The 15,722-nt window shown below is 44.1% G+C and overlaps 1 protein-coding gene across 1 annotated transcript; it reads left to right on the top strand.

Annotated features, from left to right (window-relative positions):
• The first annotated feature begins 2 nt into the window (after positions 1-2).
• On the top strand, positions 3-9,238 carry LOC115207856 (ruvB-like 1). Its single transcript, XM_029775367.1, has 11 exons — positions 3-892; positions 1,067-1,153; positions 1,445-1,577; positions 2,516-2,667; positions 2,895-2,984; positions 7,365-7,514; positions 7,772-7,835; positions 8,028-8,226; positions 8,358-8,460; positions 8,591-8,682; positions 8,780-9,238. The coding sequence occupies exons 1-11, from the start codon at positions 752-754 to the stop codon at positions 8,937-8,939; spliced, it is 1,371 nt and encodes a 456-aa protein (XP_029631227.1). The 5' UTR covers positions 3-751; the 3' UTR covers positions 8,940-9,238.
• Positions 9,239-15,722: the final 6,484 nt, after the last annotated feature.

The raw sequence follows: 15,722 nt of genomic DNA, 5'->3' as shown, positions 1-15,722 counted from the left end.
TGGTAGTTTTGACTAACTAGCTATATGTTCCTGTCGCAACCAGTCTCAGCACGTAGCGTGGCTGGTAGCGCGGCTGGACCTTGAACTCTAGTTTACTTTCCGTAATTACACGTAACACAATTGACTACTTTTACGTTAAACTAACCGTCATTCATTAAACTCTTAATCTTACAATTCATTCATATTTTTATGAAATATAGTTTACGTTAGCTGTCGAATTACACGAAACTTTACTGTAAACTGTGTATCAATAAAAACAGTAATTTGGAAAATATGCCGGTTGGAGTAACGTTTTAGTCCCTCTCGCAAGCATAGGCTACAAAATAAATGTGATATGTGAAGAAATATCCGTCTAGAACTTGGATAAGAGATTGTAGGCGATGGAACGCACATCGGGCGGAACCAATCTCAAAGTCTGTACCATTTTCCGTAACGTCAATGTGACGTAAACACAAGCGGAAATAAAAGCCAAAGAGAGGCGTGGTGTTTTCTTATGAGTGAGAGTGACAGTGCTTCTATCCAATCGCTTTATAACAGAAGAGCATAATTGTCCAATAGTGTACCCCCAGAACAAAAAACTTTACGGTTGTACTTCCTTGGTAACCCACATGGAAACAGACCGGCTCTATGTGTGTTTGGAGTTAACGCGCCGATTATAACAGATTCAAACATTGAAGAAATAACGAGTAAGGGGGCATTATTGTTAGATGGTATTGGTTACTTATAATAGTTTAATAAACATAACACAGTCATGAAGATCGAGGAAGTGAAAAGCACCACGAAAACGCAGCGCGTCGCTTCTCACAGCCATGTGAAAGGACTCGGGCTAGACGAGGCCGGGAATGCAAAGCAAAATGCGTCAGGTCTTGTGGGGCAGGAGGCTGCAAGAGAGGTAAGTTAGCCTAGCTAGCTAGTTGCGTGAACGTAAGTATTGGAGTTGGCTACTTTAGTTATTTAGCCACGGTATTTCTGATATCACGTGACTTTGCAGGTCTTTGTCCTTTGGAATGTTCTTTATTCTATGTCTTTCAATATTTTATGTTAATTATGTTTTTTCTGTCAACAGGCTTGTGGTATTATTGTGGAACTGATCCGCTCAAAGAAGATGTCAGGAAGGGCAGTTTTACTGGCTGGACCTCCAGGTACAGGAAAGGTAGACAAAATGTTACTTCAGTACTTCAATGATACCCGAAAGTAATTGTGAAATGTCTAATATGCTTGCTGTGTCTCCAGGGGTGTATTCACTAGGAACCAACTAGAACCAAATGGAAGTGAACAAAATGGGGAGGGACCTACCTGAGTTTGTCCAATAGAAACTTGTTTTTTGTTGCAAAACATACTTTTGGACTGATGATTATACCTTTGGCCTCCACATGAATAGAAATAATATGAGACTTGAGACTTTAACCAACCCTACTTTGCACCATCTCTCTCCCCCTTGCAGACTGCCCTGGCTTTGGCTATGGCACAGGAACTGGGCAACAAGGTGCCATTCTGCCCCATGGTGGGTAGTGAGGTCTACTCTTCAGAGATCAAGAAAACAGAGGTGCTGATGGAGAACTTCAGGAGGGCAATAGGTGAGGGACCACACACAAACACGGGCCACTGGGAATGGATTACACACACACACACACACACACACACACACACACACACACATATATACCTGGGTCAATTGGAGACCAGATAATGCTGCACCCTTCATTCACCAACTACACCACCATCAGAATAGACTCCAGAGCCAGGGGTTCTCCTCCACGCCCCTCCTACTAGGCTGACTAGGGTAGGGGATCAGTGTGGCTGTTGACACTGGGGAAAACGCTTGAAAGGGGCATTGGGGGAAGGGGTTTGTTCGAGTGTTAACATTATGGCAGGTAGCCTCGAGGTTAGAGCGTTGGGCCAGTAACCAAGAGGTCGCTGGTTCGAATACTGGAGCCGACAAGGTGAAAAATGTATTGCTGTGCCCTTGAACAAAGCACTTAACTTGGTGGCCATGGCCGTCACCCCACTCCCTGCAGGTGTCTCGGGGAGAGTTGGAATATGCAAAAAAACTAATTTACATTACACAATTGTGTGTAGCAGGACACATATAAGCACCACGCCAAATTATTATTATTCACTGTCACAGAGAAGGGAATGGAGCCAGGACACAGAACATGAGTGTTACGATGGAGGGAAAGGGCAGGGTACATTCTGAGCATGTCGACACCCCCCTGATAAGTGCACTCTGAAAAACAGCCTTTCCCTCAGAAGCGTGGAGCTCACCCCCCCCAGTCACCTGTAGCCCACTCACACACCGAGAGGCTGTATGCAGAAGGAACAAGGGCTACATTGTGATCACATTACACAGAAAGAGGACCATGCACTGTACACACACTCACTCTCCTCTCACAGTCTCACATTCTCCAATAAATGATCTGCCAGGTAGAATAAAGGATGGTTTTATTGGTTCAAGAGAATAAAGGCTTTACAGAGTCTTCATTCAGTATGTGTGACCCTGTCCTCCCTCCTCCAGGGCTGCGTATCAAGGAAACCAAGGAGGTGTATGAGGGGGAGGTTACAGAGCTGACCCCCTGTGAGACGGAGAACCCCATGGGTGGTTACGGGAAGACCATCAGCCATGTCATCATCGGACTGAAGACAGGCAAGGGCACCAAGCAGCTCAAGGTCAGGCACCTGTCGGAGGCTAGACCAGTCCATGTAGAAGTTGGCCTTAGACACAGATCTAGGATCAGCTTAGCCTCTCCAAATCCCAGCTATAACAGTTAGGGAGAGTGGGGGACACAACTGGCCCTAGCTCAGTGTCTAGGGACAACTTCATTCTACTCTTGAAGGGGCATGACGCGCTCTGTAAAAACACTCATTTTTATCTAACTGTCTGTGTTTGTGTGTAGCTGGATCCCAGTATTTATGAGAGCCTGCAGAAGGAGCGTGTGGAGGCAGGAGACGTCATCTACATTGAATCAAACAGTGGAGCTGTCAAGGTATCAATACACTTCCACCTATTTAATACACTTCTATACAAACGCTCACCTTGAAAAGGCTCCCATACACAAATTACACATTTACAGTGGCTCAAACAATTCAAAGTCAAAGTAATTGACATAGTACAAAAACTAACTAACAAGTACACAAACGAAGAATATTCTTACAAACTACACTAAACGCTGTGCCCTTATGCCCCAGTCCTCCATGCCGGCTCTGTTTCATCTCCGTCAGTCCTCCGGCTCTGTTTCATCTCTCAACTGTACACTGGAATTCTTCCAGCTCTTCATCGGCCCTGGGTTTTATTCCCCCTATCTCTCCATCTCTCCCTCTGTTCTGGTGGACGGGCCTCGTGGCCTGTGTTGACGCGTGTGTTGACGGCTTCTTTAATTGGTGCAGGTGGGCCGAGGTTGCAGGTGGGCCGGGGGGAGGGGTGGTCCTTACATTTGTTGCTGTTGACAGCCCTTGTAGGACCCTCCCTGAATCTTACTCTTTCATCCCCCCGCCTCTTTCATGCCCTCCTCGAGTTGGCATTGAGTCCAATCATACCCCTGCTTTCCCCCTCCTCCCTTCATCTTATTCCCCTATGAAGTGATGGGCCTAGTTTCAGCCACCAGACCACCTCTGATGGGATTGAGCTAGTACACTGAACAAAACATATAAAAGCAACAATTTCAAAGATTTTACATAGTTCAGGTCATATAAGGATATCAGTCAATTAAAATACATACATACATTAGGCCCTAATCTGGATTTCGCATGACTGGGAATACAGATACCTTATAAAAAAAAGTAGGGGGGTGTGGATCAGAAAAGCAGTGAGTATCTGGTGTGACTATGGATGGTCCTGTATTACCGTCACACCGGCGGTCATGAGTCACGAACGCAGTCAAATTCTACGTGACCGTTTAGTCACAGTAATTAGGCTTTTCCAAGCTCTGATGCTGTTATTGTCCCGCTAATCACTCTCCCATCAATGCAAATGTGATCAAAAATCTAATCAAACACTTCATGAGCTCATGTTGCACAACATTTTTATAGGCTATGCAATTGTGTGAGAAAAGATGGCCTCTATTAAAAATAGGAGGATCCCATCAGCTTTCTATGGGCTAGGTCTACTATATTTATTCATCAACTTCCCTAATATTAAGGACATTGCTTTTTTTTGTACAACAGGAGCATAGCCTACCTGGCTGGCATGAAAATGAACCATGGGAAAAGTGTCCTCCATTCGCTTTTTAAGTGCATAGATGACATATTTTTTTTTTTTCGTGCCCCTGTTATGAGACAGGTGCATTATAATGGCCCATTCTAAATCACAACTCAAATATTATACTATATGTAAAGACAACATTACGTTAAGAATAGTCTGATGGGTGATACTATTAGCCTATCACTTGTGAATTATGTATTATCACTTGTGAATGATGCCCAGCTTCTGCATTAAAGCAAGAAACAGCTCATACTTTTTTTTGCTACTTTTTGAAATCATAGTCGCATGCCTCATGTATCCTAGCCCATAGGCCTATATGTTTTGTTAGGTTTGTATCACAACTAAAGTGGCCAAATAACTTTAAAAAATGATGCACTTTAATCCGCTTTCTAACCGGTTTAGAGCCTAACTTGCACATAGGCTGCGCATGAGTTTCAAGTTTGGGGAAGATCATTTTCACCATTAAAAATATACCTTTAAAATAAAGCATTGCATGCATAATCGCATTTGCCGTCACTTTCGAGAACGGTGTTTTCCCGCTAAGTGATTGCATTTTGGAACATTCGCGCTAATAGCCTACTGCCGTATTCGCATTGCTGCGCTTATAATGTGAAAAAAAAATGGCCTAATAGTTTATCAACATTTTAACCTAAACGATCAGCCTCATTGATTTTAAACGTTTTTTTTTTATGCAAGTGGTGGTATTAATTTGGGCTATCGCGCCTCACCCCTGCTGTCCCAGAGTATGTTTGGAATATATATTCCTTGCAGAGGCCAAGTTGACCAATAGAATAGGTCAACTTTTGTACTATACTACTATATTAGATTGACAGGCCAGTGCTTTTGCTGTTCGTTAGCCTACTCATCTTGATGGCTGACGAAAAGTAGGCTAAATGTGGACAGTTCTAACATCTTCAATATGTGCCTGGGAATTCGATAAGAGGGACGCGAGCAGTTGCATCCCGGATGCGTCGGTAGCCTACTTAGCTGAAATGCCTGTGAGAAGGATCCGATCACGTGACTGGCATTGGCTACATCTGAGAGCACCATGTGAGCGAGGGGTGCTGTGGAGCACGGCAGCCGGGAGAAGGGAAATATAATTAGCCTATTATATTCAGCCCAAGGGCACAAGTGGCCGCAAATTTCATGTTTTTTTTAGGAGGCATTTTGGCCACCCAAGGTGGGCCGCCGGGAAATTCGAGGCTTGGTAAGAATATGATCAAGTGTTTGTCAAATTGTGAACGAGAGACTGAAGTATGTGCAGCTTGTGACTTTTCTCAAATCATCATTAGTCTCATCGTGCAGCCTTAGAATGTATTAAACATCAAAACATTTAGCCCAATGTTTGTATTACAACTAAAGTTACATTAATAACTCTAAATTAAGCATGTCGGAGGACCAGTTCTATCTTAACCGCTCAACACAGAATGGCTGCATGTGCACACTTCCTATTGAAATTGTTTGGAGAAAATATCCTTTCTATTTTATTAAGCTATGTTCGATTGTATTCGTCATGCTATAAAATAATGCCACGGAATTCTAAGCAAATCGTGTCTGCTAAATGAACTAGTGTAGCCCACAGTCATATGGCATAGCCAGATCAGGGCCTAACATAAGGACAAGTCAGTATGCTATTCTGTTCTGAAATAGACTACATTTTCTTCATATCCTGTTTCTTTAGAGCTGTCTAAAATAGTAATGGATTTATTGTGCAGGTGTAGGCTGTATTACATGGATTTATTAGACTTTTTAAAATGGAGATGTTCCAAAGGTCTGCATCAGTGGCTTGTAGGCTGTGTGTGGAAGCCAGGAGATTTAAATGTGTTTATGTTAATGGTCAATTACCGTTGAGACAAGCAGTTATCTGCTTGACAATCACCTGCTGACAAATGTCCTGACCACCACAGCCCTAGGTGTGACCACCATTTCCCTCAGGCAGCGTGACACATCTCCTTCACATAGACTTGATCAGGCTGTTGATTGTGGTATGTTGTCCCACACCTCTTCAATGGCTGCAAAGTTGCTAGATATTGATGGGAACTGGAACACTCTGTTGTACACGTCGATCTAGAGCATTTCAAACATGCTCAATGGGTGACATGTCTGGTGAGTGTGTAGGCCATGGAAGAACTGGGACATTTTCAGCTTCCAGGAATTGTGTACAGATCCTTGCAACATGGCCATACATTATCATGCTGAAACATGAGGTGATAGCAGCAGCTTAATAGCATGACAATGGGCCTCAGGATCTCGTCACGTTATCTCTGCATTCAAATTGCCTTCGTTAAAATGCAATTGTGTCTAACTTATGCTTTCCCATAACCCCACCGCCATCATGGGGCACTCTGTTCACAACGTTGACATAAGCAAACCACTCGCCCACTCGACGCCATCTGCCAGGTACAGTTGAAACCGGGATTCATCCGTGAAGAGCACACTTCTCCAGCGTGCTAGTGGCCATCGAAGGTGAGCATTTGCCCACTGAAGTCGTCACAATGCCAAACTGCAGTCAGGTCAAGACCATGGTGAGGACGACGAGCACACAGATGAGCTTCCCTGAGATGGTTTCTGACAGTTTCTGCAGAAATTCTTCGGTTGTGCAAACCCACAGTTTCATCAGCTGTCTGGGTGGCTGGTCTCCGATGATCCTGCAGGTGAAGAAGCCAGATGTGGAGTTCCTGGGCTGGCGTGGTTACACGTGGTCTGTGGTTGAGACCGGTTGGGCGTACTGCCAAATTCTCTAAAAATACATAGGCGGTCAACAGTAGAGAAATTAACATTCAATTATCTGGCAACAGCTCTGGTGGACATTCCTGCAGTCAGCATGCCAATTGCACACTCCCTCAAAACTTGACATCTATGGCATTGTGTTGTGTGACAAAATATGATTTCCCTTTTATTGTCCCCAGCACAATGTGCACCTGTGTAATGATAATGCTGTTTATTATTATTTTTCCAAAGGAGAAATGCTCACTAACAGGGATGTAAACATTTGTGCACAAAATTTGAGAGCAATAATCTTTTTGTGCGTATTAAACATTTCTGGGGTCTTTTATTTCAACTGATGAAGCATGGGACCAAGACTTTACATGTTGCATTTATATATTTGTTCAGTATGCTTGTGTTCTGTGTTTAACCATTCCATCTGTGTGTGGCGTGTGCGCAGAGACAAGGTCGGTGTGACACATTTGCCACGGAGTTTGACCTGGAGGCTGAGGAGTACGTGCCGCTGCCCAAGGGGGACGTCCACAAGAAGAAAGAGATAATCCAAGACGTCACGCTACACGACCTGGATATTGCCAACGCTAGACCACAGGTACACACACACACACAGTCTCCTAGAGCCTGGTTAAAGTGAATAAGACTGCACTGTAGATCTACACTTCGGGAAAATAACTCTTGCTCTGAAAACAATTATGCGCAACAACAACAAAAAACACACTTGATCTTTGGTTGTTAACCACCTATAGTCTATTTCTGCGCCCAATGGAAATCTAAATGATCGTTGGTATGACCCCCACACCCCCCCCAACGCCTTACTCTTAAGGAATAAAGTGTGGTTGCTCTCCTCAGGGAGGTCAAGATATCCTGTCTATGATGGGACAACTGATGAAGCCCAAGAAGACAGAGATCACAGGTAAGACCTGAACAACTAGTCTAACTTGTTAAAAACCCACGTCCCATATCCTTGTTGTACTTTCAAAACCCCAACCCCCTCCCAATAAACATCACTCAAAAGAAACCCATTCTTTCTGCTCTCTCCTTACCTTTTGATTGGCTCCCATGCCTGACCCCTGGCTCTTCATTGGCTCTTCCTGCTGTCCATTAGACAAGCTGCGAGCTGAGATCAACAAGGTGGTAAACCGTTACATTGACCAGGGTGTGGCTGAGCTGGTCCCTGGGGTGCTGTTTGTGGACGAGGTGCACATGCTGGACATTGAGTGTTTCACCTACCTGCACCGAGCCCTGGAGAGCACCATCGCACCCATCGTAGTGTTCGCCTCCAACAGGGGCAACTGCCTCATCAGGTGGGCGTGCTAATGTGCATGCACGTGATTGCAACTCAGTCAGTTTGAATATGAGTCACTGTGACAATCTGTTTGTTTTGGAAGCCAACTTTGCTCTGTTCACTGACCCTTCTGTGTGGTTGGTTTCTCAGGGGGACAGAGGACATCAGCTCTCCTCATGGCATTCCTCTGGACCTGCTGGACAGAGTCATGATCATCCGCACCATGCTCTACACACCACAGGAGATGAAGCAGGTGTGTGTGTGTGTGCGCCTCATGTCTGAGATGGCATTCCTATATATGAAGTGTGTGTTTAAGAGATGCTGTGTTTAGATGTAAAGTGTGTGGTCACTGGTGTAATGCTGACGGCGTGTGTGGTCTCTAGATCATTAAAATCCGTGCTCAGACTGAGGGGATCAACATCAGCGAGGAGGCCCTCAGTCACCTGGGAGAGATTGGAACCAAGACCACCCTCAGGTAACACTCACCAATCTGTTACTCTGCGCATGTGTGCACACACTCCACCTGTCTCGCGTGTGTGTGTGTATTGACTCACCTACCCCTCCTCTGTCAGGTATGCGGCGCAGCTGCTGACCCCAGCCAGTCTATTAGGCAGAGTCCAGGGGAAGGAGGGAGTAGAGAGGGAGCAGGTGGAGGAGATCAACGAACTCTTCTACGATGCCAAGTCCTCCGCTAAGATCCTCCAGGACCAGCAGCACAAGTACATGAAATAAAGAACCAACACCCCTTCTCCAGTTCATCTACCCTTCTCTACATCCCTCAGCTGCAGTTTCTACCACAGGGCTAAGCATCATGTTTGCCCTGGCAGTTGTTTTATCTCCCAGTTCTCCATGTAAAGTTTATCCCGCTTCTTTCTTTTGTCCTGTATTACATCCTTTCTCTTGTTCAACACCCCCCTCAAGCTGCCCCATCTGTGACTCAGACTGTAATGGTTTGTACCGTTCTGATAAAAAAATGTAGGTTCTTTGCTTGTTAATACATTTTTTTCAATAAAGGAAAACATGGAAAATTAGATTTGTCATTGTTGCTCGCAGACTTATTCTCAGATACACTGCTAGATTAACTAGTCTGCACTAGCTAGAGCTAACTGATACTGTAAGGACTGGGAATGACAGATGCTTCTTACATAGCACAATGATGAACATTCTCTTCTAAATGAACACAAGGTAAATACACTGAACAAATATAAACAACATGTAAAGTGTTGGTTTCATGAGCTGAAAAAGAAGATCCCAGAAATGTTCAGAACACACAAAAAGCTTATTTCTCTCAAACTGCACACATTTGTTTACTTCCCTGTTAGTGAGCATTTCTGCTTTGCCAAGATGATCCTTTCACCTGTCATATCAAGAAGCTGATTAAACAGAATGATCATTAACAGTGGTGGGACCAAGTCACTGTCATTTTGAGTCGCCAGCAAGTCCAAGTCTCAAGTCGAGTACCAAGTAGAACAGGTCAAGACTCCAGTCATGCATTCTAAGAGCAAGTCAAGCCTCAAGTCAAGTAAAAAAAAAGAACGACTTGTTTAACTACAAATCTTTGTCTATTTATTGAGGCTGCAGACAGCCCTTTCATTATTTTGTCAACACATGTTATACACCATTTTTTAAAATATCTTTCTGGTCACCCCCAAAGCCAATTCTTCCAGTTCTCTGCTGCCAATGACTGGAACGAACTGCAGAAATCACTAAAGCTGGAGACTTATCTCCCTCACTAACTTTAAGCACCAGTTGTCAGAGCAGCTCACAGATCACTGCACCTGTACAAAGCCCATCTGTAAATAGCCCATCCAACTACCTCATCCCCATACTGTATTTAGTTATTTATCTTGCTCCTTTGCACCCCAGCATCTCTACTTGCACATTCATCTTCTGCACATTCTACCATTCCAGTGTTTAATTGCTATATTGTAATTACTTCACCACCATGGCCTATTTATTGCCTTACCTCCCTTATCCTACCTCATTTTCACACACTGTATATAGTTTTTTTCTACTGTATTATTGATTGTATGTTTGTTAATTCCATGTGTAACTCTGTGTTGTTGTATGTGTCGAACTGCTTTGCTTTATCTTGGCCAGGTCGCAGTTGCAAATGAGAACTTGTTCTCAACTAGCCTACCTGGTTAAATAAAGGTGAAATAAAATAAATAAAAAAAATGTTGATTAGCCTATGTAATTGTAATGGGAACCTTGTAGCAGATTAAGGGTGTGAAATCAGCAGAAGGCAAGGCAGGTTGACATGCTCAGAGTGTACATTTATTTACAGGTCTTGGTGATCCAATAGTGAAAACGCAAATCATGCTAAATATACACGGACAATAGCCCAAAATAAATAGCCTGTGTATAAGGCTTAACCTGTCCTATCTGAACGGACACAGGTAGAGGGCAAGAATGCACAGCCTCCCCTTGAGAAACCAAATGGAATCTGTCTAGCAGGAGCTCAAACAGGTAAGCCTAGATAATATAAGCACAGGATCCCCAGAACCATACAATTACCCAATTGGCAACTATAACCAATAAACTGGTTCTACAATATAAAAGGTAATTTCCACATCCACTGTTACATCGGTACCTTCGTCTTAATCGGACTTAATGATTTTTAAACACCATGGATACATGGAACAATCATGTTCTCCTATTCAACGTTCGGACTCCAACGCGTGTCGCGCCGGCCAAGTATCCTATTTCAATGAGCACTAACGCGCGCGCTCTCCAATTAAGCGCAACAAAAACGACAAAGCGATAGGACACAGACACACGGAACGTTGGATAGCCCTACATAGACATTTCTGTTTCATGTTCGATAAGCCTACAGATACATTTCCATTTAGCAAACCATTTCATTCATGCATGGTTTCCTTTGTTCATATGTCTTGGGTTATGTCAGAGTTCCAACTTGGAAGAGAAATGTCTACCTGCTGCAATAAACGGTACGTTGATGTAATAATGAAACGCTAGAAATTGTCATATTATATGGAATATAGATTTACCACATAGGGCCTATCCATGTGCAAGCAGCAGCAAACGTTTCAAGAATAGAAAAAAACACCCTCCACTGGCGGGAGTTTGGATATCGCATGTGAAGAACCACACGTTTTCTCCACAGTAATAATTAACTTTAACAACAAATTCCAAATGGAAGTTTTATAAGTAAATTGTGTTGATTGACAATTAGTTGGTCCAATCAGAGTGCCAAATGTGCGTTTCACTAGCCAAATTAGTTGCAGGTTTTTGGCAAGAGTGACGCTGCGACTACTGTCTCTGGCTGCGTGTAGAGTAATCCACCTAGACTCTGTGCCACAAAATGAGTGACAAACCGTTACAAAACCTGGACAAATAATCAAATCAAATCACATTTTATTGGTCACACACACATGGTTAGCAGATGTTAATGCCAGTGTAGCGAAATGCTTGTGCTTCTAGTACCCGACCGTGCAGTAATATCTAACAAGTGTAAAGGAATGAATACGAATATGTACATATAAATAAATCATCAGTCTCAAGTCAAAGTCGAGCCTTGAGGCTCCAAGTCAAGTCATCAAATTTGTGACTTGAGTCAGACTCAAGTCCAATTCATGTGACTGGAGTCCACAACTCGGATCATTACACAGGTACACCTTGTGCTTGGACAATAAAAGGCTACTAAAATGTGCACTTGTGTCACAACGCAATGCCATAAATGCCTCACATTTTGAGGGAGTGTGCAATTGGCATGCTGACTGCAACAATGTCCACCAGAGCTGTTGCCAGATAATTGAATGTACATTTTTCTACCAATGTTTTCGAGAATTTGGCAGTACGTGCAACCGGTTTCAGAATCACAGACCATGTGTAACCACACCAGCCCAGTTTCTCCACATCCTGCTTCTTCTCCACATCCTGCTTCTTCTACCAGCCACCCGGACAGCTGATGAAACTGTGGATTTGCACAACAGTCAGAAATCATCTCAGGGAAGCTCATCTGTGTGCTCGTCGTCCTGACCAGGGTCTTGACCTGACTGCAGTTCGGCATTGTAACCGACTTCAGTGGGTAAATGCTCACCTTAGATGGCCACTGCCACACTGGAGAAGTGTGCTCTTCACAGATGAATTCTGGTTTCAACTACCGGGCAGATGGCAGACAGCTTAGCGTGTATGGCATGTCAACGTTGTGAACAGAGTGCCCCATGGTGGCGGTGGGGTTATGGTATGGGCAGGCATAAGGAACGGACAACGAACACAATTGCGTTTTATCAATAGAAGTTTGAATGAACAGAGATACCGTGATGAGATCCTGAAACCCATTGTCAAGTCATTCATCTGCCGCTATCACCTCAAGTTTCAGCATGATAATGCACGACCCCACGTCGCAAGGATTTGTACATAATTCCTGGAAGCTGAAAATGTCCCAATTCTTCTATGGCCTGCATACTTACCAGACATATCACCCACTGATCATGTTTGGGATGCTCTGGATCAACAGCGTGTTCCAGTTCCCGCCAATATCCAGCAGCTTCGCACAGCCATTGAGTAGGAGTGGGACAACATTCCATAGGCCACAATCAACAGCCTGATCAACTCTATGCGAAGGACATGTCGCACTGTATGAAGCAAATGGTGGTCATACCAGCTACTGACAGGTTTTCTGATCCATCCCCCTACTTTTTTTTAAGTATCTGTGACCAACAGATGCATATCTGTATTCCCAGTCATACAATCCATAGATTAGGGCCTAATGACATTATTTAAATTGACTGATTTCCTGATAGGAACTGTAACTCAATAAAATCTTTGAAATTGTTGCATGTTGCATTTATATTTTTGTTCTGTGTATATTTATAAAGAACTAATACTGCCTACTCAACTTGACACCCAGTTAATGCCCACTTAAAGTCATTTCTTGACATTCAGACTCCTTACAGAATGAGGGTTCAAGCTTTTAATAAAAAAGTTAAGAAATACTTGACCAAAACAAGACACATTGTCACACCAGTGTAGTTTTCGATGTAGGCCAGGCTGAAGTATAAGAAGTGGCTTTGCTGCCTCTGCTACTTCCTGGTTAGTCGACCCTGGAGATGGTGGAAGGCGTTCTCTCGCCCTGAATGTGCTCCATTGAACACAGACGGGGCAACTTTACAAGCTCGCTCTGTCAATACAACATACTGTAGATCCATCACCCACTCACACTGAAGTCAAGTAGCTCCAGTCAAATAATGTTAGACTGTGGATATGTACTGTATGAACATCTATAGTTCATGCAGCAGGGAGAGGGGAGGGAGGCACAGTGTTTGACAGTAAAGTGCGTCTCCCTCTGGTCTTTGACCATCCTCAACTGTGCTGTATATGGAGTGGAAATGTAATCATGGTAAGGAACTCTACTCACATTAACTTCTTCTTGTTTTATAACACTTCTCCATACTGTGCATTCGGAAAGTATTCAGACCCCTTGACTTTCTACATTTTGTTAAGTTAGTCTTATTCTAAAATTGAATTGAATCCATCTACACCCAACACACCATAATGACAAAGCAAAAACAGATTTAGAAATTTTAGCAAATTTATTACAAATAAAAAACAGATACCTTATTTACATAAGTATTCAGACCCTTTACTATAGGACTTGAAATTGAGAAACATCAAGGCTGATCAATGGATGCACCTGTTTCCATTGACCATTGTTGAGATGTTTCTACAACTTGGAGTCCTCCTGTGGTAAATCCAATTGAATGTAAAGGTACACACCTGTCTATATAAAAAGATTGAACAGTTGACAGTGCATGTCAGAGCAAAAATCCAGCCATGAGGTCGAAGGAATCGTAGAACTCTGAGACAGGATTGTGTGGAGGTACAGATCTGGGGAAGGGTACCAAAAAATGTCTGCAGAATTGAAGGTCCCCAAGAACACAGTGGCCTCCATCATTCTTAAATGGAAGAAGTTTGGAACCACCAAGACTCTTCCTAGAGCTGGCCGCCTGGCCAAACTGAGCAATCGGGGCAAAGGGCCTTGGTCAGGGTGGTGAGCTCCAGAGTTCCTCTCCACTCTGGAGATGAAAGAATCTTCCAGAAGGACAACCATCTCTGCAACACTCCACCAATCAGGCCTTTATGGTAGAGTGTTCAGACGGAAGCCACTCCTCAGTAAAAGGCACATGACAGCCCGCTTGGAGTTTGGGCACCTAAAGACCATGAGAAACAAGATTTTCTGAACTCTTTGGCCTGAATGCCAAGCGTCATGTATGGAGGAAACCTGGCACCATCCCTACGGTGAAGCGTGGTGGTGGCAGCATCGTGCTGTGGGGATGTTTTTCAGCGGCAGGGACTGGGAGGCCAGTCAGGTCAAGGGAAAGTACAATCAGAGCTCAGGACCTCAGACTGGGGCGAAGGTTCACCTTCCAACGGGACAATGACCCTAAGCACACAGCCATGACAACGCAGGAGTGGCTTCGGGACAAGTCTCTGAATGTCCTTGAGTGGCCCAGCCAAAGCCCAGACTTTAACCCGATCAAACATCTCTGGAGAGACCTGAAAATAGCTGTCCTCCGCTGCTCCCCATCCAGCCTGACAGAGCTTGAGAGGATCTGTAGGGAAGAATGGGAGAAACGTCCCAAATACAGGTGTGCCAAGCTTGTAGCATCATACCCAAGAAGACTCAAGGCTGTAATCGCTGCCAAAGGTGCTTCAACGAAGTACTGAGTAAAGGGTCTGAATACTTATGTAAATGTGATATCAGTTTATTTTTAATACATTTGCTAAAAAAACTAATAATTAAAGGGAATTAAACAATTGAATACATTTTAGAACAAGGCTGTAATGTAACAAAATGTGGAAAAAGTCAAGGGGTCTGAATACTTTCCCGAATGCACTGTATCCACTGGGATTCTCTGCCTCTAACTCTATTACAGGGGCTGAGTCACTGGCTTACTGGTGCTCTTCTATGCCGTCCCTAGGAGGGGTGTGTCACTTGAGTGGGTTGAGTCACTGACGTGATCTTCCTGTTCGGGTTGGCGCCCCCCTTGGGTTGTGCCATGGAGGAGATCTTCGTGGGCTATACTCGGCCTTGTCTTAGGATGGTAAGTTGGTGTTTGAAGATATCTCTCTATTGGTGTGGGGGCTGTGCTTTGGCAAAATGGGTGGGGTTATATCCTGCCTTTTTGGCCCTGTCCAGGGGTATCGTCAGACAGGGCCACAGTGTCTCCTGACCCCTCCTGTCTCAGCCTCCAGTATTTATGCTGCAGTAGTTTGTGTCGGTGGGCTAGGGTCAGTCTGTTATATCGGGAGTATTTCTCCTGTCTTATCCGGTGTCCTGCATGAATTTTAGTATGCTCTCTCTAATTCTCTCTCTAGGAGGACCTGAGCCCTAGGACCATGCCTCAGGACTACCTGGCATGATGACTCCTTGCTGTCCCCAGTCCACCTGGTCGTGCTGCTGCTCCAGTTTCAACTGTTCTGCCTGCGGCTATGGAATCCTAAACTGTTCACCAAACGTGCTACCTGTCCCAGACCTGCTGTTTTCAA

This window comes from Salmo trutta, chromosome 14 (genome assembly GCF_901001165.1).
Source record: "Salmo trutta chromosome 14, fSalTru1.1, whole genome shotgun sequence".
Taxonomy (NCBI): Eukaryota; Metazoa; Chordata; class Actinopteri; order Salmoniformes; family Salmonidae; genus Salmo; species Salmo trutta.
This window is presented reverse-complemented; position numbering and strand designations above follow the sequence as displayed.